This window comes from Temnothorax longispinosus, chromosome 1, assembly GCF_030848805.1.
Source record: "Temnothorax longispinosus isolate EJ_2023e chromosome 1, Tlon_JGU_v1, whole genome shotgun sequence".
In the NCBI taxonomy this organism is placed as follows: Eukaryota; Metazoa; Arthropoda; class Insecta; order Hymenoptera; family Formicidae; genus Temnothorax; species Temnothorax longispinosus.
The window spans coordinates 4,386,972-4,409,194 of NC_092358.1; the positions used below are offsets into that span (position 1 = coordinate 4,386,972).

The 22,223-nt window shown below is 39.5% G+C and overlaps 1 protein-coding gene across 2 annotated transcripts in view; it reads left to right on the forward strand.

Moving 5' to 3' along the window:
- The window catches only part of LOC139816037 (uncharacterized), a 102,351-nt gene continuing 80,128 nt past the window's right edge, over positions 1-22,223 (forward strand). For both annotated transcript variants that reach the window (XM_071783332.1, XM_071783340.1), the window contains exon 1: positions 1-3,957. In XM_071783332.1, the coding sequence (XP_071639433.1) occupies positions 1,599-3,957 (2,359 nt within the window). In that variant the 5' untranslated portion in view covers positions 1-1,598. The remainder of the gene's footprint in view (positions 3,958-22,223) is intronic.

The window sequence follows — 22,223 nt, forward strand, 5'->3', positions numbered from 1 at the left end:
CCACGGCTGCCCGCCGCCGCGCCGTTCAAGTCCACGCGACGATTAATCGATATACCGATCGACCGATCGAAAACGCCCATCGCCGAACACGGGCAGAAGCGACGACCCCGTAGTCTGTAATCGATCGCGCGTTTCCAGACGAACAAACGAACCCGACGAGTGAGCTACAAAAAGGTACTCGCGCGCAATTAAACTCGCGCTCGTTTAAAAGTATTTTCCGCTCTCGAATCCTTTATCCTCGAATGTTTCTCGAAAGTGCATACATGTGTTTCTATAGTATTGAAACATTGGAAAATTGGATCTGCGATTTACACGGCGATTCGCGACGTGCTGTCGGTTAACTGACATTTGATCGATTCAAAACACTTCACATCAGTGCGTGTGACATTTCGCGCGTTTTATTACCGAGGAACAAAAGTTAAAAAATTGCCGGTATTATCAACAAGAAAATTTCGATAAAATTTAATCGAGAATTACGCATCTCTTATGTGCATACGTTGCCAAGACATATTTAACGTCGCCCGCTGCAATACAGATGCATATAAACACACCGTCGTGTGCCCGCACGTGTGGTATCGTTTCACGAGTGCAGCCCATCGCCTTTTGCAAATTACGAGCGGCACGCTGGAAGATGCATCTTCCGCGAATCGGCTCGCAATGTGAGACGTGACGCGAAACTGTGTGTATGTATCTCTCTCTCTCTCTTTCTCCCTCTTTCTCCTTCCTCTTCCACCGTCACCGCGACAACTGCGAAGAAAGAAAGTTGACTCGAGTCTCAGGTCTCCGCCGCCGCGAATTTGACAGGCTGCCAAGTCCGCGAGGTCGCGTTACATAACGCCATGTAACGCGCGCGAACTTGGACTACGCGTCCGCGAAAGCGAACGAACCGGCAACCCGCCGTCTCGGGATCGTCGTCGATCATGTGATCGCGCAGCGAGTGCGGCAACTCGAATGCCACGGCGCGAGACCATACTATATTGTGCGCGGCTGCTATTCGCGGTCGCGCAGAAAACGGGACTGCAGTTTTAACTCGGAACTTATCGCTAAGCGAGCGACGGCCGAACGACAGCGATTCTGAATCACGCGGCACAGGACTCAAGAGTTATCTGGACGCAAACAACGATCGTGCGAAGTGTACGTGCAATATCCTTTTCGCGATCATAGTGGCGCGCTACGGAATTTTATTTATCATTTCTTAATTGTGATAAACACGAGATTGCTCCTCAAAGTGTAGAATAATTATACGATATATATAATGACATGATATTTCATGTCATTTACACTTCAATAAAATTATTATTATTTTCTAAATCGCTTCATTTCGAGAATAAAAATCCATCGGGCAAATGACGACGTGAACAAACGCGCGTTTCAACGAAACGAGACAACGATCAGCGATAGGCGATCTTTCTCGGGCCCCATGAAATTCATCGAGGCAGGGCAGAGAACCCGTTAAGAAGTCCAGAGACGACGAACTCGTTCGAAACGAGAAATTAATCGGGACGATCAGCGAGCGAGCGAGCGAGCGGTTTTTCCGGCAGATTATTCGAGCGCGAACGCTCGATTAAACGAGCGAACCAGAGAGAAGAACCGAGACCATGAAGAACGCCCATCCGATCGTCAGCGCGACGACTTCCAGTCCGGTCGGTCCAGATTCCACGGATCTTGGCGAGCCGGCGGAGCCGATCATCCGGTTAAAGCTACAGAAACCGCTGCACTGGGAGTGGGAACTGACGACGTCCGCCGACGCGCTGCCCGTCATCCAGCTGTTGGACAAGGACGGCCGGTTGCTAGTGGAGACCACCGGCCGAACGGCGCAGCGGGCGAGAGGATCCTTCAAGGAGGGCCTGAGGACTCACGAACAATTCCCCGCCGACGAGTCCAGGGCCAGCTCGAAGAGCAAGGAGCAAACGTCCTCACCGTCGACATCGTCCACCGCCTCGTTCGTCGTGACGCCGTTTCCGAGTAATCGCAATATCGACGGCTTCAGTAACAAATTCGGTACATGCAACTTTGCTCCGCGAAAATCTCGAAGCGACGTTAATATCAAAGAGGGGCGGGGCAAGAAGAGACACTCGTCCACCGTGGAAGATCCGACGATGAAGGCGAAGCTCGAACGAAACATCGAAGAAACAGCGAATGGATACAAGAGATACTCCGCCGGGGATTATCTCCGACAGCAAATCATGAACGATCTACGTACACGTAGCACAATCGGGAGAACTCCGGATGAGGTCGCCAAAGACAGATGCAGAAAGGTTAAAGCGTACTTGAGAAGTCAGAGCGAGAGTCTGCTGAGTTTAGTTCACGAGGAAGAATGCAGTGGAAACGAAACGAAGGACACTATTAGACCGAATGAGAAGTGTCCCAAAGATCGTAATTTGAAGAGGAACAATACGATCAATTCTGAAGAAAAGAATTCGAATGGAGAAAACAAAAAAGTAAGGTCGTATCTGCGAACCCGAAGCGCCTTAATCCCGACGGAGAACTCGGCGAAGGAGAGTTCCAAGTCGAACGAAGGGGATAGAGTCGTTCGCAAGATAAAGGATGACATGGATGAGGAGGAGCTGGCGAGAATCAGAGCGTTTCTACGCGAAAAGATACAGAGGCGAATGAATATGGAACAGGCATGTTCGAGATTGGGCGGCCGCGCCAATGTTCCGGAGACTCTCGAAAAGGCCGGGATCAGGAAAAGATACTCGGACTACAGTCACGAGGAAAATCAGAAGAACTACAGAACGCGAAAGGTGCGCAGCGAGACGAGTATTTTGCGATTCAATCCCGAGGTAATCGAGAGAGAGAAACTCAAGTCCAACAGACAATCGGAGAAGGAGAGATCAATGAACTGCAGAGGATCTTTGGAGAACTCTCAACTTCAAAGACAGTCACGTAACTATCGACGATCGAGGAGCGAGGCGTTAGTCCAAGCTTCAGAATCGGATAATCGATCGAAATCGCAGCCAAGGAGAGAATCGTCGAGTCTGGATAGAAGGAAGGTCTACCGAAAAACCAAGAGCGACGTTTTGCTCGGACAAATGGCGATGGCGGCGGTCAACGCGGACAGCGCCAAGGACCTCGCAAATCCCCCGAGACATATAAAGAGCCCGGAGAATGTGGAGAAGTCCTGGCGGGAATACAAAGAGCGAAAACGAAGCGAGAGACTTCGTCGGGAATCGGAAAGAGAAGTGCCCGAAGAGGACTTTATGAGTAAACCGAGATGGAAGGACCTGCAACGCGATCCCTGCTTCTCGCGCAACTGCAAGGTCTGTCAAAACTTGAAAAACTGCGTGGACCCGCTTTACGATCAGAACGAGAAAACTCGTCAGGAGAACGGAGAGCGGTTGCCGAGAAAAGAAACCGTCGCGAAAGTTCCCGAAGACCAGACTTCGTCGATGAACGGCAGCAGACCTGGCACCAGCTTGCAGGAAAATTACTTGCTCGTCGGGCAGAAGAACGCGGACGAACGCCAATCGCCGATCATCGCCAAAATTCAAGTGAAAAATCGCGGCAACGACATTGGCAGTGCGTCCACGTTAAATATCAATTCCCCGGATTTCGGGTACAACTCGATCCCCTCGAAGAGGGCCTTCAAGGACTATCGGCAGTTATACACGCGCTCGAATGTGAAGAAGAGCGATACTTTCAAAATCGTTGACGGAAGCGAGGATCTAGAGGAACGTGCGAACGACTCGAAGATAAACGGTGTCGACGGTTCCGATAGCGATCTCGGCTATCTGAACGGCAAGATTTCGCTAGCGAACAAATCGAACGAGGACATCACCAAGGATTATTTCAAGAGAGTTTACGAACTGCTGAAAAGGAGGCAAGAAGAGATGAAAAAATCGACGAATGAAAATCACGAGCTTCCGGGCCACGATGACTCTTCATCCTCGAATTATATCGAGGAAATGCAAAAAAAGAGGCATCGCCGCAGGAGGAAAGACAAAAGCCCACAAGGTAAGATATCCTATACGAAATTCTGATGTATAATTATAGGCAATAATCGCAAAATAATTTATATCGATTGTCGCAATTCTATAGTTATTGATTACTGCCTGATTGTATTGATCGACAAGTAGCGAGTCCATTTGAATAATCATATCAATGTAAATGTAATAAATTATATACATCGATTATTGCATAATCCATACTAATAATTTTCAATAATTATATTATATACACTAATTGGTTTTTACTATATGTTTCAATCTAATTTTTATTCTTATATAATTTCTTAAGTTGCGATAATATATAGATATCCAAATGAAAAGAATCTCGTAATATCATGTTTCTATTTAAAAATATAAATTAAAAAAAGTGGAGAATTATACAGCTCGCAAAGAAAAGCCTCAGATAAATGCAATGCAACTTGGAAAATACTGAAACTCGGACAAAACAGTAATTACCAGCGATGAGAACTTTAATTTACGTTGTCTACAATATACATAACCATCTCTCCACAGAGTGGTAGGTCCGATATCGCTCTAGTGCTTTTTGCTGATGTGAAAAGTTTCGCCATGAAAGTATTCCCGCCTTTATTGTATCTACTCGCATTTATACAACACGCCTCTCGTATTTTGTTGTTTAAAAAATATTTAATATCCCCCCAAGCATCAAACTTTTCGAATCTTATATGAAGCTAAATTGCACGTTGTCACATCGTTCAACAGCAACTTTTGGTATAATACTTATTCTTCATGCAAAGAAATAAAAAATGTGGATGATATTACTTCGTATGATGAATAATAATGTATAATATGTGAAATAAACACCTTGAGCGCGAACACATACATTTCATAATAATTAAAAATTAATATTTTTCTTTTGTTCCTATTTGATTCGACAGAACGTCTAGACGTTTCTCAAACTTGTGACAGTTTAATTTCCCCCCTTTTCATGATTCTGCGCGATGGAAAACTCCGCTTTCGCTTTCAATGCATTTTCTTATGATTTCCAACCGTTCGCCTCTGGTCTTCCAATATCCGTTCTGTCGACCCTTCAAACTTTGAAGAGATCTCCACTTCTCTCGCATAGGCTCGTAGGATAATTAAATTTATCTGGATATCAAGATAGTGACCCTATATAGAATAAAATCGCGAAAAATGTTAAAAGAACAAAATTCTTCACATTATAATTATATTATTCATAAATTCACACAGATCTGTTACCGTGGAAAATGTTCGGCTGAACTTTAGCGAAAAACACTGGTAATATCTTCAAAACAAAACGTGTCTCAATAACGTCACTCGACTAAAAAAAAAGTTCTAAATATTTGATAATTTAAATGTCACAGCTCTATTATATGTCCGACGAGATTCACCAACCGTTAACCTTTAACTTTTATGAATTATAAAGCACGATCTCTCCGTTCCCGACGTTCCCGTCGAATCGAAATCCAACCTCGATAGAAAAATACTGGGCAGACTTCTGAGAGTCCCCGGAAACTCCTCTCGAGCATTGTCAATTCTCAGAAGCCTTACGTAAACTTCGAGACTTTCGGCTTAAAGGCTTGGCGAGCCCTTCCCTTCCCTTAGGGTTTGTGAAAATCACGAAGAAATCCCTCATCCGCTCTGACCCGTTCACCTCTTTCGCGCAGGTTACCCTGTTATTACAACGAAAAAATAAGACGTGGGTGTGATCTTTTGACCTACAGGCCGCTTTGAATTTCAATCTAAATACGGCGCAAACGCGCCTCGCCAGCCGCGTTTTCCCACGAGATAAATATTTCAATTTGCGCTCGCCTACAAGAGATGCAATTTATTATCTTTTATTGGAAGATTGTTACGCGAAGTTCTCACACACTTATTCCTTCATCGCGAATCTCCGCCCACTTCGGCCGTTTGATAATCCTCAGCGCATCAATTACGCAACCGTGATAACATCGAAAATCTCACAAGATAAAAAGAGAGTATTCTGCCAATAAAATTGTATAAAAATTACAAATTCGCGTTTCCCAATATCTTTCATTAATCTCATTTTATTATATATATAAAAATATATTATTAAAATCAGAAATTCTGACATAGCATGGCATAATTACGCATAAAATTTGATTTGCTAATTAACATATTTAAAGAGAACGAGAGAGAATATCGTATAATATAAATTTATGACAATTTTGTACGTTTATACTGCTGGATAGTTCAACAAATCCGATATGTTAATTCCAATAATATTCTGGAATGCAGTTGATATAAATTGCCTGACTAATTAAATAACCCTTTCCTCTCTCTCTCTCTCTCTCTCTCTCTCTCTCTCTCTCTCTCTCTCTCTCTCTCTCTCTCTCTCTCTCTCTCTCTCTCTCTCTCTCTCAGGAAAATTGTTACGGATAAAAATTCCAACGTGTGTTGATTAAATAATCGCAGCAATCTCCGAGCATTTGCATACATAAATAAAAAAAAATGCGGAACGTCCGGTGATCGCTAATTCAAGATAGAATTCCCGTTCTTCCTTCCGGCCGTATGACGTCAGAGGACACACACACAGGTCCGCACACAGAACGGAAGTTGGTACGCGCGCGGCGCTTCTCCCGTACGTAATCCTCGCAAGAAGCGCTGCAAAAAGTGAGAATTCCTGAACGAGAAATTTACAGGCGGTGGAACAAACGCGCCACTCCGGAAGTCACGTACGCCCGTTTCTGAAAATGCTCGCGGAGATCCAAGACGCCGAAGATCGAACGCGGTGTTTCTGATCGTGCGCACGCGATAATACGATCGCAATCTGTACTAATAATTTATGAGTCTGAAGATTTTTTGCACTAGGATGTACTAAAATATATATTTTACCGCCATCTAAAATATATAGATACTAATCTTATTGAACGTTAGTGGCTAAAGTTCTTTCGTCAATTTAAAATAATCATGATTAGCATTAATAATTTAACACTGCATAACAATAATATAGTTATAATTAGGTACTATAATAATACCACAATATTACTCAAGTATTACTATTATAATAATTTTTGGTCAACAAATCGCCCGCAGCACATTTCTATATCGGTATAGCTGCCCCGATAACCATATATCGAAAATTACCCTCATTATGCGGGAATTTAAGCTTGCACTCTTAATGGCTCTCGAGAGTTCGTGAACATCGGAAATTATACCCACATCAATGACTCGCGCAAAATGAAAACGACCAACGACCAACGTTTTCGGCAAGTCGCGATTTGAACCCTTTGTATGCGAATTGAGAATAATAGTGGTCAGAGTCTGCGAGAAGTTAATTGCGAGAAAGAGAGAGAGAGAGAGAGAGAGAGAGAGAGAGAGAGAAAGAGAGAGAGAGAGAGAGAATGAAAAAGAGAAAGAAAATGAGCGGGACATATAATTTTCGGCAGGATGGCATGCAGATTTGCACGTATACTGAAAGGTACCGGTCTGCACTCGGTTCTTGTGATGGGCTTTCAGTCAAAAGGGATTAGTGCCGCCCTGTCGCAAAAAATGCAATCGCAGTTGCCACGTTGCTGCAAATCTTTTTACTTTTGCCTCGTATTTCTATTCATCTTTATCATCGGCCTGAATTTTCACATCCGCCAGATTATATTTTCACGGTCTGCGACGATTGTCACTTCGCATCGAGGATCATTCGTTTGCATTTCATTATTCTAGGCAAAGACGATTCAGAATATACTTGATATTTGCAGTTCAACCGCATTTGCTACTATTATACCAAATATATTATAAATAAATAATAATATATATCTACTTTTTTGGCAAATAAACGAAAAATTTACGAAGTAAAATAATACAATTTGCATATATTGTCTTTAAAGTAGTAGGGTAAACTCGGGTAAGATGGCATAGAGGAAAGATGGCCAACCTATGTTCTTTCAATCTAGCTCGTCATGAAACATCAAATGAACATGTGTTGGCCATCTTCCCTCTATGGCCATCTTACCCGAGTTTACCCTATTTAAGTATTGTCGACTAGAATAAAAGGCTCGAATATATAAATCTATACATGACAAAGTTACTTTCATACAAAACTATTTGAAACTGCATAAAACCTTTTGTGAAGAACGTAAGAATGTAGAATAAACGCATATATAAATGTCCAATAAATGTCATCACAAGTCAAATAATTCACCGGAATGAAATAATTCCAACAAAATACATTATACAACTTTAACATTTTCGTCACGTCCGTCGATAGTTTTATTTTCTTGTTACCGGCCAATTGAACTTGTAAAATTCCATTTAACTCGAGCACGAAAATACGACGTTGTTTCATGCGAGGCGACAAAAGGTATATTCGGTGCGTCGTTGGCCTTGGTTCAAAACGATTTGAAGTTACGTGCGGTGAAGCAAGTGCCCGAACGAACTTGTTGCTAGACACGAAATGTCACGTTTGACGATGGCAAATAGACAATTGGCCGGCAGTATCGTGCGTGATAAATCATGTTCTCTTTACGTTTTGATATGTAACTATTTAACACCTAATATATAACAAAAAATATTTTACACATGATGCCTGGGAACACGGCCAAATTGGAGACTAATTGTAAACGTCTCCATCATATATCGTCGATCTCCGCGATATAACTGTATAGCTAACGCGAGTGAAAACAAAATAAGAAAAAATTTGCCACTTTATTTTCGTATGTTTACGGCGCGATTACGTCAAAGAGCTTCCCACGGGATAAGCAGAGTTTGACGAGCATCTCCATAGTTAGTTGACGCCCTTTGATCAATTAAGCTATATACTGAAGTATTCTTGTGCATCACTGCGTAACGCGGTGTTTGTTACATAGAAGTGCAGCAGTGAAACATTACGGTGTTTGCCGGATTAATGCTTGCTAAATTGACAAGCGCAACATATAACAATATATAATACAACAACAAAAATGCTTCAATTCAAAAGTAAACATTCTATCTAGAATTTGCGTTACAAAATAATGCAATTGTCCCTTTCTGCGTTATTGCGAATTTCGTATTATCTTCATCGTCATCTTCGGGGTAGAAATTCGTTTTGGAATTTCTGCGTGACGAGGCATTGCACCGAGGAGACTGTTCATGTGATGAGAACAACGTAACGAGTTTCTCAGTCCTCGATTGTAGCCGACCCTTTAATAATGGAGGCGACAAAGTTTCAGTGAGATCCATCGGCGGGAAGTTGTCTAAAGCCCGGTTGTATCGAAGTTCAATTACGCCTGATGCGAAAGTTCCATTAAGAATCATGAAATTACATTATTACATTACCGCCGAACTTCCTCACTCGGTGCTTTGCATTACGTTTTTAACGAAAGATACATAAAAGATGGCGTGCTCCTGCCTGTGCACTTTCCAGAAAGTATAACTTTGTATAAACCAAAATACAAACCCTGTTTCGCCGAACTGTTGCCTCCTTCTTTCCGTTACTTGCAATACCGCTAGAACGTAAATATTATTTCATTATGCCAAGTGTATAACATACAACAAAACTTTCCCACCTCGAAATGTATTATAAATAAACAAACCAGATATTTTCAGAAGTCTTTTCCCCCCAATTTATAAATTAAATATATTTTCATTGCAATTTTCTTAACTTTCTAGCCTCTCTCTTTATCTGATACTATTAAAGAATGATTCAAACTTTTATATTTTCTGAAATTATCTTTTATAAGACCATTTATAAAGATCGTTTACAAAGACTTCAGAAAATGTAGAAGTTCAAAAAATAAAATAATAAGTCAGAAAAAAATAAAGGTTTTTTTTACTATTATTAATCTTGTTGAAAAAGCATTTCTTTAGGAGATTACTCGATTTCCATAGGAAATTAAAGGAAAAATATCGTGAGCCATGTAAAAGCCACGAAATTTCTCTTTTTTTTTGTTGGACATCGATATGGTTATAGTGGGTTGTATGGATGCACTGTGAAAAATTGAAATGCCCCACGTGGAGCTGTTACACGATATTGGTTTCTCGTGCCGAAATTTAATGCGTGCTCGACCCGAATAGACTATTCTCTGCGGCAAAATAAGACAGATTGAGAACAAATGTTTCTGGGCAATTACGATCGTACTCGTGGGATGTTAAACTGCATTCGAAAAAAAAGTGGTATTTGAAAAACAGATATCTGTTGTTCAAATAATAAAGTCTACGGTATGGGAGAAAATAACGACGAGAAGAATAACGCGGAAAACATTCGCGTATCCGCTCGCTAAACTATCAAATGTATAGATCGCACCGTAAACCATGTCGAATGAGTGGTCCCATTACACTGTGAGCATTCACACGTGACAATTAACGCAAACGATCGCTTTACTTTCCGCACCACCACACTCGTAATTATCGTTGAATATCGCATGAATCCTGTATAGATTCCCCGTTACTAAATAAGTACCATTCCAAAATCTCTGCACATAAATCCTCCTTTAAGTCAATCAGCATAATTCAGAAAAAAATGCAATATATATGCTTTAAGATAATTTATCGTCTTTATCCTTTAGCACGGATTCACAGAACATCCATTCATCACAAATTATTTTCTTAACTCCGCTGCGAGTAGTATATTAAATTACAAATTATTACTAACTAAGTAAAATTCAGTATTTGATTTTAGTGAAAATATATTGTTGTACTATGTAAATAAATCAAAACGGAAACTTGGCAAACTCACGAAAATGTAAGAGACTAACATTAAGAAGTTTTCTTTCAGTTATCCCTTTCCTTTTGCACGGAATAAATCAAGACTTCTGAAAAGATTTCTCCAAAAAAGAAAGATTAAAAGAGCAAAACCTCGGATAAGCTACTTATTAATGTCTTTTTTGTATACTCGAAGTCGAAATGCGGATCACGCTTGCATAAATCGCAATGCATTTCAATACGTACGTACATACAAGACAAGTTCAACTTTGAAATCGAGGACGTCGCATGACGATGCGAGTTATCGATTCATTTTCTTGCTGCCGTCACACGCGGTATTGTTGGCGGTAGCCCCGTTTAAAAATGCCGGGAAAGAATTATGCTCTAACATGTACTTTTCCTTCGCGGATTTATTCGTCAGCGACGGCTGCACATACATCGCTGTAATGAATTGCATCGGTGCAACTCGACGATGAATGCCGCTCTCGAATAACAGAAATCGTGGCCGGTGCATGTGCATCGTGGACAACGTTTTATTTACGCTTTCGATCACGCTCAAACGTACAGTAATTATTTAGTGATAAAAAATAACGCGGTTCGCGCTTAACTGTCAGTCTGAAATTGAACGTTTGCCACGCGATGTATCAAATTGTATTGCGAGAGGGAAAAAAATCGGATGTTTTTTTCAACTTATAATTTATGCTGTTGTAAGTATAATTAAAGTGCCCTGGATTTTGTATTCTCGCGGCCTGCGTAAGCGGCAACGTTTCGTGGAAATATCAGATACTCGGAAGAGTGGCCAGTAATAGCAACAGGAAAGTAGCGCAATATCTACGAAGGAGCTTTCGCAGAAGAACAACGCCTAAATGATTGCAAAAGTACAAACTTACGTTGTTTTATGAAACGATATTTTTATATAAAATCACTGCATAACGAACCAAAAGGTGAAAATGAAACGCTTGAATAAAAACTCTGGAATTTCGTGACAATCTTTCTTAGTCGTCGGCACGAATATGCAAATACAATTCCATTTCTATCCAGCATAAGCGATGTCATCGTAACAAATATTTGCTAAAGTTAAAACTGAGATTCCAAGGGAATTTAGAATTGATATGGAGGATTGTGAAACTAGTTCATGCAATCTCGACGCGGTGCATTATCCCGATTACGTAAGCGACATCCATCCCTTTGGATAAATTGGAGGCACTTGAATCTGACCACAAGCATCGCGTAGATGTTGAAACTTAAGCTGTAAACCAAGCACTTGTAATGTTCCTGACACCATGTTACATATGCACCACAAACACAAAATATATTCCTATGCAACATCGCACTGCATATTTCATTAGAAATCGCGAACGCGAAATATTTGATATACTTTCGAACATCATATTATAAAATATTGTTGTATAAAAAGTTGACGGATTCATGTTAATGGCTCGCACAATTATTATATTGTACGTACATTAATATCGTTATTAATGTACGCATATATATAGTTATTACTGTTACTATACTATATTTAAATACCTTATACTTAATATATCTTAAGTATATTATACTTATTATTAATTTAACTTTTATTTTCTGATACAATCGGTAAACTTAAATATATACCTTTGATTTGTATTAAAAATGATACGTACTGCTTTTTCCACTATTTATATCTTATTTTTATGTTTTTGTAATATTTCAACCGTTTAAAGGGATTCTCAGTTGTCAAACGGAATTTTTGAATATTGGAAACAGTTCCTGATCGGTATCTGCAGAATTCAGTGAGCCATAAACGCTGCTCCACGTATTCGTGTAACTGCTGCGAAACTCAAAGGTGGTACGAGATTGCGGGATAATGGAACTTCGGAAACTGCAGCGCATAGTATACTCCATCGAAAAGAGACATTGGTGACAAGGCGTGACAAGCTATAAACGCAGGCACGTTACATCCCGTCAAAATTGCAAAGCTTTTATTAGCAATGTACAATGCAGAGATAGCCACGATGATGTACACATGAATATCCATCAAATATCGACCAATACTACAGTTCACCGTGCTCACAAAGCACAAGTAATATTAACAGCGGTATCATTTATGTTAAAGGAAATTATGTATCCGCATCAGTAACAGATATTGTGTGATTGCTGCATCAGATACAAAGCGCTTTTAATGAATCGTACGTTTGATGCTTTTCGATAAACTGATATTGTTTAAGGAGAAAGTGATTATTTATAATAAATTATAATATAACAAATTATACATATTAATGAAATTTATGATATAAATAATAAATTATATATTAATAAAATAAATTATAAGAAAAATTATAATTTATGTAGCATAATATCGAGTGTTACACACACATTTTCGATTAAATAAAATTGAAATCATATAATTTCAATTAATATAATTATCTAATTAATAAATTAGAATATAGCTCATATCGTATTATACTATGCAATCGTGATGCTAATATAAATTATATATATAATATATAAACTCTAATTCGACACTAGCATTCGAGCAAAGTTATATTTGCATTGACTAGAGACGTTATATCTGGAGATAAAAGCTAGGTAGTATTGTGAGATCTACATATCGATGCATTGTGCATAGGCGGAACACTGCATGTTCCGTAGAATCGCATGAAGCGGCAAAAAGGTTGCAAAGGGTAGCAGGAGAAATCGGGAAATTCGAGAATCAAGGAGCTACGGTACCTTTTGTTACGATGAGTCACGTCTCTGAAACTGTATCCCTTTCCATCCCTTTCGAACCGTGCGAAACTCAGTACGTGCGTAAGTCGTAAAAGTTCTCAAACACGCTCACTCTGTTTCGGTCGGTTCATTCAAATTTAATTCTCAATTTCCGCGTGATTAAAAAAACGAGTTTACGCCACTGTCACGGGCAAAAGAAACGTTTCTTTTCGCGAATAATAACGGAATCCGAGCAAACCATCAAACAGCTTAAAGATTCCGATCACGTTTTTTTTTTCTTTCCATACGAGGAAAAGAGATCCAGAAAATAAGAAAGAAAGATATGAACGCTTTTCCGGGAGTGAGAAACTTCCGATGAAGAATAAAGTAGAAGTAAAATGTACCCGCCATTGGGAGATCCGAGCGAAACTTTATGTATCGAGGTGAATTTCCAGATACCGATCCGACTGTGGCGAACTGATATTTATGTCGACGTCGACAGTATCTATCGGCGGCATTTTATTTCGCGCAGCCAATAGCTATTGTTTGCATAACGCGATATCTTAACCCTCTACGATCATGAATATGTAATTTGCGAATGATCCGTCGTCGTGCTCGGAGCGTGGTGAACTCTATTTTCAACGGCAAACTTGATTTGCATTAAGATCTCGCGATAATCCCACATTACAGGGATATATTATCAGTTATAGCAATTAGAATGATTTTAGAAATTAACTGTATTATCCGCAGAGTAATTACTAACTGTTATTTGTGCTAATTGAAATAATGTCTAAAATTACTTATTTATCTGAGTTCCAATAATAACACAAATGTAATAAATATAATACTGTGGAATTAACTTTCAGAAAAACATCACAAAATATCTATGTTACGATCAGATTTATAATCCCGTAGGTTTGAGATTTAAATTTATGTCTCCATATATTATGCTGTATTATTATGCACATGAGACATGTAGTAGCATAAGATCTATCACGCAGCAACCACGAATGCGTTGCACATGTAGCGTGTACTTCATTCTACTTAAATTAAAGCTGTTTATTCTTTTCTAGTGAGTTCCTTAACGATCATGAATACTGAATTGTTCCGTTTGTCGAAGAATTTATTTTATTTGCCGGCGGAAAAGATTTTCGTCGATCTATTTTCTCGTAGATGCATTTGTTTCCTTGTCGCGGTTACCACGTACCTGTGCACATCATTTTTGCGATTCCATCTTTCTGTAGGATAGGAAATTCGCGCAAAAACGATGAACGGATAATTCAATATTGTGTCTTGCAAAAATTGTTTATCGTCCAACAAAGAAATCGTTCCAATCAATTTTTATTTTTCTCACCCGCATCAGATCTGACATTATTGAAACAGATTTCATGTTACCTTATAATTTATAGGTAAGTAAGTCGTATCAAATACGAATAGAATTCTTTTCTAAATATCAATAGAAAATTGTTTGCAAAAAACAAGATAGAAAAACAATGCGTGAAATAAACGAGTAAATTTTAAGAAGAATTTCATATCTAATAAGTTTCTTTCCGATTTCAAATCGGAGATGCTTTCGTCGATATGACATCAGCAATATGCGGAGAAATCCGCTAGTGGCGCAGATTAAACTCGCGAAGCGTGAAGCCAAATCTTAGAGCGCGGAAACGCGCTAGAATTCTCTTATTGTCCGTAATCCCTGGCCTGCCTTTTGTTCGCAAATCGAGCCAGCGGACGGGCAGACACGAGGAATCAGCACGCGGGAACGGGGTTTGGAGAAAGAAGACGCTAAAGACGAGAGAACTCTACCGGTGCACAGATCTGGCGAGTTACTGCTAGACAAATTGTAATAATCTAACAAATACAAAAGACAGATTCCCGTTGCTCTCCAGTCCTGACACATCAACTATATATTAATCGTCGCGAGATTCGTCTACTTGATGATGCACGCATTGCCATTAACCGCGTTAGCTACTTCTCTTCGCATTCAGATCTGCTGATTATTTCAGATATCAGTAACCTTATCCTAACGAGGACAATTAACTCCGCGCGGCTCGTAATGAGCACGATTACGCTCGTTATCTCACGAAAATGTCGATGCGAATAACCATAAAATGCTTCATTTTGATTTGAAATTATCTCAAGATGAAGTCATTCGTAAATTAATTGAATTATTTAATCTAACGTGTACAGGAATTAACTTTGATTCCTGTAATTGACAGTCACGTTGTCGATAAATTATTGTGGCGATAAATGTTGAATCACGCGTTGCAGCGATGACGAGAAAACATCAAACGGAGGAGTGTCTCAGAGTGAGATAAAATATGATTACGATCGAAAAAATCTGACATCGTGAATTTATCGTCGTAAAATAAAACGATTAGTCATATGATTATAATGAATGACTATAGAGAATATAATAAATGATTTCACTTATTGATCGATTTATTATCCACTTCTACTCGATTTCTCTTTGACACCATAATTATATAATTTGCTGCTTAATTTTATTAATGTCATTTGCATTCCTTTCAATCGTGATTCTTAGAGAACCATCGCTTTCGAAGCTGAGTTGTTATACAGAATCAGTTACAGAAACCGAACGATTGTCAATCGAGACAGCAACCACCCAGAGAACATTTTAACGTCTAAAAGACGTCTTATACTTTTATAAGATATCTTATAAAATTATCAAAAAAGACGTCATTATAACATCTTTAAGACGTTATGATCCGATTTATGACGTCTTATAGACGTCTTATTTTAATTACTTTAAATGACTCTTAGACATATCGTAAAATAAAAATAAATAATACGAAAACGCATTAACAAGAAAAATATAAAAGAGAAGCCAATGTTGTTTGGTAAATCGGTATATATATAAATTTAATATTTACATGACTTTAATAACAATATATATATTTCAACAGAGATCACAGTTAAGTCATTAGCAAAGTTATTTATGTATCAAATCATTGATATACCGACGTATCAGGAAAAGATAACTTTTTTAAGACGTTTATTCGGAAAATCTTGAAGACGTTTGTAAGACGTCTTTTGAAAAAGTCGTCTTAAGAAAAATATCTTTAAAACGTTTATTTAGACATGTATGCGTATTGTCTGGGCAACAACTACAAAAATCGATCGAAAAGTAACTAATTCCTAATTAACATAACGTAGCAATCGGTTAATACTTCATTCTACTCGTTTCCACATTCTATACATTCTGCTTTATACGTTATAAAGTTGACGCATGCGCACAGCATTCACGCCCCCGTATCTATATAAACCTATATAACACGTAACACCATCTCATCTATGCTAAAGTAAACAATTTTATATTAATGTCAAAAGTGATTAACATAAAATATTATCTGATTTTTTTCTCATAACGCTAAAAAATAAATAAGTATGTAAAACTCAAGAAATGTCTTCTTTCAACGCCATAAAATAAAAAAAATCTATATTTTTTTATTAGCGGTTCTCGTATCGCATTTCGAAACGTGCAATAAAGGTATTTGCGAGATCGGGACGAAAAGAAAAGTGTTGATACGCATGTAAATAAAGCGTCCGACAGGTGTCGGACTCGACAGGATCCCGACCGCGTCGATACGGACCTGGGATAAGTCTAGGGGTAAATGGGGGATGCACGTCGAGAGGTCGAGGGTAGGGGGATGGCAGCTGGTGGCTGCGGCGGCGCGGGTGAAACGAGGACAGGGATGGTGTACCTGCTCTCCAACGGCGGTTCGGTCGGTCGTTTGGTCTCGTCGGTTGAAAAGGGGCGGTCGAGTAAGTTTGCGTTGGCGCGCAGCCCGCCAGTTCCTCGCGAGCCGCGAGCCGTGTTGCACCGTGTCAGGTGTGAATGGGCCACCAGCTCGTCCGCTCGTGCATCTACCCTGCGCGTCACGCACCTGTCGCACCTGAACGACGACCGACTCAGTTTCACGCTGACGATCGAAGAGCCGTCTCCTCGCTTCGTAACAATTTGCATACGCGTAGCGCGAGTGCTCCTCGTGACGCGTTCGCCTGATCAAGACCAAAAACAAGGTCGCCCCGTTCCTGATTTTCATTCATCGTCGCTCGAAAGTTATCGCGCGCAAAACGATGCACCAGTGCGTGAGAATTAATTAATTTTAACACTCTTTTAGGATAATCGATTTTTAGAAATATAGCGCAATAACCGTAAAATTGTATACATTGTGTTTAATGCGTCGGTTTGATTGCCTAAAAGATCGATCGCAACAATAACCTCTGCGGCTATTATTCATGACGCTTGGAAAAAAGACATTCGCCAAAAAATCAGTGTATAAGGATTTTAGTGAATTCTTTTTCAAATTGTCAATGCCTCGAAATATTTGCTTATTGTTAGATCAGAATAACAAATTCTGCAAAACTCGGTGTGTAAAATGGCGAAATTGGTGAATTGTGTATACGCACGTGCCTTCTTCTCTACATGCACTTGTTGGGTAGTCCAAAAAATATCAACCAACACTGACAATTTTCCATTGTTTCAACACAATGTTTCATGAAAAATAATTAAAAAATAAAGAGGAAAAACTCGTTACTGTTATAAATCTCGTTGCTCCTTTCTCTGCAATTAATCTTAATCGGAAAATACCTCCAGACAACGTACAAGTGTACGGAAATGAATGTGCAGAAATAAAATGAGACGAAATTCACGGAGCATCAGTGCATCCCACGAATGCGCTCTTAAATCGATCGATCACGGACGAATCCGTAATTATTCTTGTCGGTTGGATTGTCGACCTGGTCAAAAATTTCTACGCGTGTCTGATCGTTGGGACAAACGGAACTCTCTTAAAAAGCAAAAGCACGCTGTCCTTCGACCAGTGCATCCCCTCCAGTGATTCCCGCACGCTGCAGTCTCGGCGCAACGCGTGATTTACTCTCAGGACCGCGCAACGGACGGACTCTTTGTTCACCGAAAGTGAACCGAAATCGAGTCCCCGAGGTTTGAACGCCGCTGAATTCGGATGGAACGGGGCAATAGATTGCGAGCCCAACGGAAACGCAGCGTGTCCACGATACAGCCAAGTGCATCAGCCGGCCGTTAAGCCGTTCGAATCGCTGTGAATCGCCGCACGAAATCGTAAGTACTCTTAAGAGTGTTAGGTTACATATATCGTTAGGTTACATATATCGAGAGGACTTTCTCTCGTTTTTATTAAATTTACTTATAAGAATCTTCTTTTTAAACATATCTACAATTTTGTTAACTTCTACTATGGAACAATCTGGACAAGAAAAACGTCCCTGTTCACAGAAATACCTGTCTCCAAAGACTTCACAAGAAAAATTTTATTTCGAGACTTTGTTAGAGAGAAAATTTCTTCCGTTCGTGACGATGCACAAAGGAAATGCTTTAAAAATACAATACTACAACTGTCTTTTATTTACGGGCAGCCCTGAAATAAAGCAAAAATGCCTCCGCGTCATTGTATTTCCAAAGGGTCGGCATAAAAACAGTCCCGTCGGATGTGTGGGTGAAATCGCGTTGATGAAAATTAATAGTTGTCAGACCCATAAGGTTTAATCCTACCGCAAATCTCAGTATTGAGGCGCAAGAAATCCTAGCGTTGCTTCAAATTGCACATAGTATAAAGGATTAATTCCAGAAACGAAGTGGCATGCATGTTGATCGGTCGGTCGAATTGCATAGCTCAATTTATTTTTAGCGATGTCGTACTCCTGCAAGTGAATAATAAAGCGCTTTCATTGACCAGGTGACGAAGCAGGATTGAAAGATTCGCGCTGAAATCAGAGCGGTGCAAATTCGCGCACGATCGAATCTATTCTTGGTCGTCCACCGTTTTCATCGTACTGACATTCTGCGGTTGCAGAGTTCTACTTCTTTTTTTTTTAAAGCACATTTTAAACCCTCTTGAGCTTAAAAGATAAGACCTTCGTGAGATAGAAATTGAGTTTTTACAATTTCCCCATTATCATTCAAATTAATTCAATTTCAATACAACTACAACATTAACTGTTATTTAATATCCCACTAAGATCATTAACTGCGGTTTTATTGCGGTTTTATTGTTGCTACGCGCAACACAATTACATAACGCTTAATGTACTTTAGTCTCTTCGTTAGCATAAAACGCTTTGAAACTTCATGGTCAATTATTTGCTTGATGAAGCGATCAGTGGAACTAAATACGACTAACGCATGTCCAGATCTCAAGTTCGCCGATCTAAAAATGAGAAATTTCCGCGTAAACATCTGACTCATATCGGGCTTGAACCTTCCCCGATCACGGATAAATGTTATATTCGAAACTTCGCCCGGAGCTATACAAGCGCGGTGGTACACCGATACCACCCTAACCGCGAGACTTTACCAAAAACCGCATCGCGGTCCGAATACTACCGAACCAAAGTTCAGAAGATTGTCGTCGAGTAATATAGATAAAACTCGTTCATTTACTCAAATTGCATCGTTTAGTACTGTAAATCAAATCACCATTTTGCTAGTCTTTCAAATTCTTAATATTTTTTTATATAATCCAAAAATAATAATTAGAAATGTATAAGCACAAATAAAATTACTGTGATTGTTATTATAACAGCGAATATATCAGAACATATAATCATGCATATAACTAACAATGTGGATTCAGGAATAACGTATGATTAATCAAATGATTAATCAGAGATGCAAAGTTTTAAGTTTTTATAGTTAAATTTATAAAATAATTAGATCAAAGGCAGAGACGCAAGAATGTCGGTTGACGTAACAAGTTTTACGGCGCCGTTTGTCTCGAAGTTTCGCGAAACAAATTCCGTGAGTGTTCCGATTGTTTTAAATTAAGACGCGTGATTAGACACCGCGTGAAGCGCGTGCAAAGTTACTCACGCGTACTAGCACAGGTGCCGATATCGCGAGCGTCATATGCGTCAAAAGTTGTGACTGATAACAAAATTATTATATAAAGAATAAATGTTTCCCGCGTTTGCGCGCAGGTATTTCTTGCGGCTTAAATATTTAATGCGTTTTTTTCTCTTTTTCTTCCCATCAGTCTTTCTGTCACTCTAGTATATTGAAATTTATGTCGAAAGAGGATCCTGGCGAGCTCACTTCTTTAAAAAAAGAAAAATGACAAGACCCGCATAAAAATTAATAAATGGAGCTTACAAAATGCTGAAGTTAAAATATATCTCGTTTGCATCTGAATCATATTTTGCCGAGCAAAATATACGAAGCTACATAAATATTTTTGCACAAACAATTCTGACAACAATTGTGAATTTTTTTCAAATTAACTTAAATATATATATTGCTAGAACTTGAGCTGAAAATGTTTTCTCGACTATTCCGGGACTTCTAAGTGAGAATCGATTCTGAAGTGCCGACGGTGTAGCGGCCCTTGTGTGACGTCGTTTAGTTCTTCGTTCTTCTTTCCGTGCCCATTCAAACTGACCGTGTTTGGTCCATTCTAGTGAGCTGAGCCGCTATATCTTTACTTTACTCGAGAGTCCTTTCCGTGAAACGACCCGAGGATACGTTCAATCGAGCATCGCCGGCATTCTTCGGTAGCTGGCGATGCATCGTTATGCATTGTAATGGAGCTTCGGTAGAAGGGTCCGGAAAAGCTATCGCAGATGGTTCGGAAAGGAGAGAATGAGAAACGAGAACAGGGAGGGGATAGCGAGAATTGACTCGACCACGAGAGAAGAGCCAAGAAAGGGGCCGAATAAAAGGGGTTCTGACCCAGATCTCCCGTGTTTCTTCCCTAATCCAGTTCTCGCGGCTCGACCTTGTGATTCTCGCAAATATTTCGGCGAGAAGTCCGGCCGGAGTTGCGTGAGAAACTCGGGCATGGCAACGCGCAGATTGACGTAATCAAGACTCGGATTGGACGATAACTTGGGATACGAAATTTCGCTGTAAGCGGATAGACAAATAAAGTTAACAAACTGCGTACATGATAAATCGCTCGACTTCAATCACCGTGAATATTTCTCGCTTATGAGTTTGTGGATTAAAGAATAACGTGGAATGGCGCGAAATGAGAGAAAAATATATCTTTCCTTTTTTTTTTGCTGAGAAATCAGTTCGTCGTGTGACATAAAAGCGCGATTTTATGTCGTTTATTTTAACGTGTTAATTTAAACATTTTAAACAGATTAAAGGTTACAATACATATGACATTAATAATTACGAAATAAAAGTACTGAATTGGAAATCATAATGCCGGTAAATAGAATCGATGATGTGTTCAAATATGGATAATGCATTAACGAAAAGCTAATGAAGCAAAATTGGAGTGCGGCACACGCTTGTTCGTGTCGGAGCTACATTAAACGTTGTAACGAAAATTAGCTCGACAGGTTGGAATTACCGAACGCTTTGCACTCGGTGCAAAGCAAAAACTTCATCGATCTGCCGCGATTAAAACTCGAGTGAGCGTAATCGTTCATTACGCGCCCATCAAGTGCGCGTTCACATGGCAAAGGATGATGAGCTTAACGAGATTTATGACAGATTCTATCGAAATGGTACCGTAATGTATCCCAGCATTTGACAGATCGTGGCTTAAGCAAGATTAAATCCCTACTCTTAAGAGAACAAATCTGTGTCGCTTGGTCCTAGAATGGTCTCACGCAGTATCAAATTTTGAATAAATTGGCTTATATGCCATACGTATTTCATTTCAATATTTAAAAAAAAGATGTATTTGATATATATAATTTAATTCTGCTATAAGATTTGAGATTTGTTTTCGAAGAACAAAATCACGGAAGTTTGTAATAAAAATACAGATCAACATGATTCTATTTTTTAACTCCTTTGCTACGAGATTCTTTTAGATACATAGTAATAATTAAACGCCGTTGAGGTTCTCGATTGGATAGCATCTCGTAACGTTACATTAATAGTTTGTTTATTATATTAGCATAGACCGTACGGGTCCTTCGATCGCATTGAGTGTTACCTTGACATCGGCAATT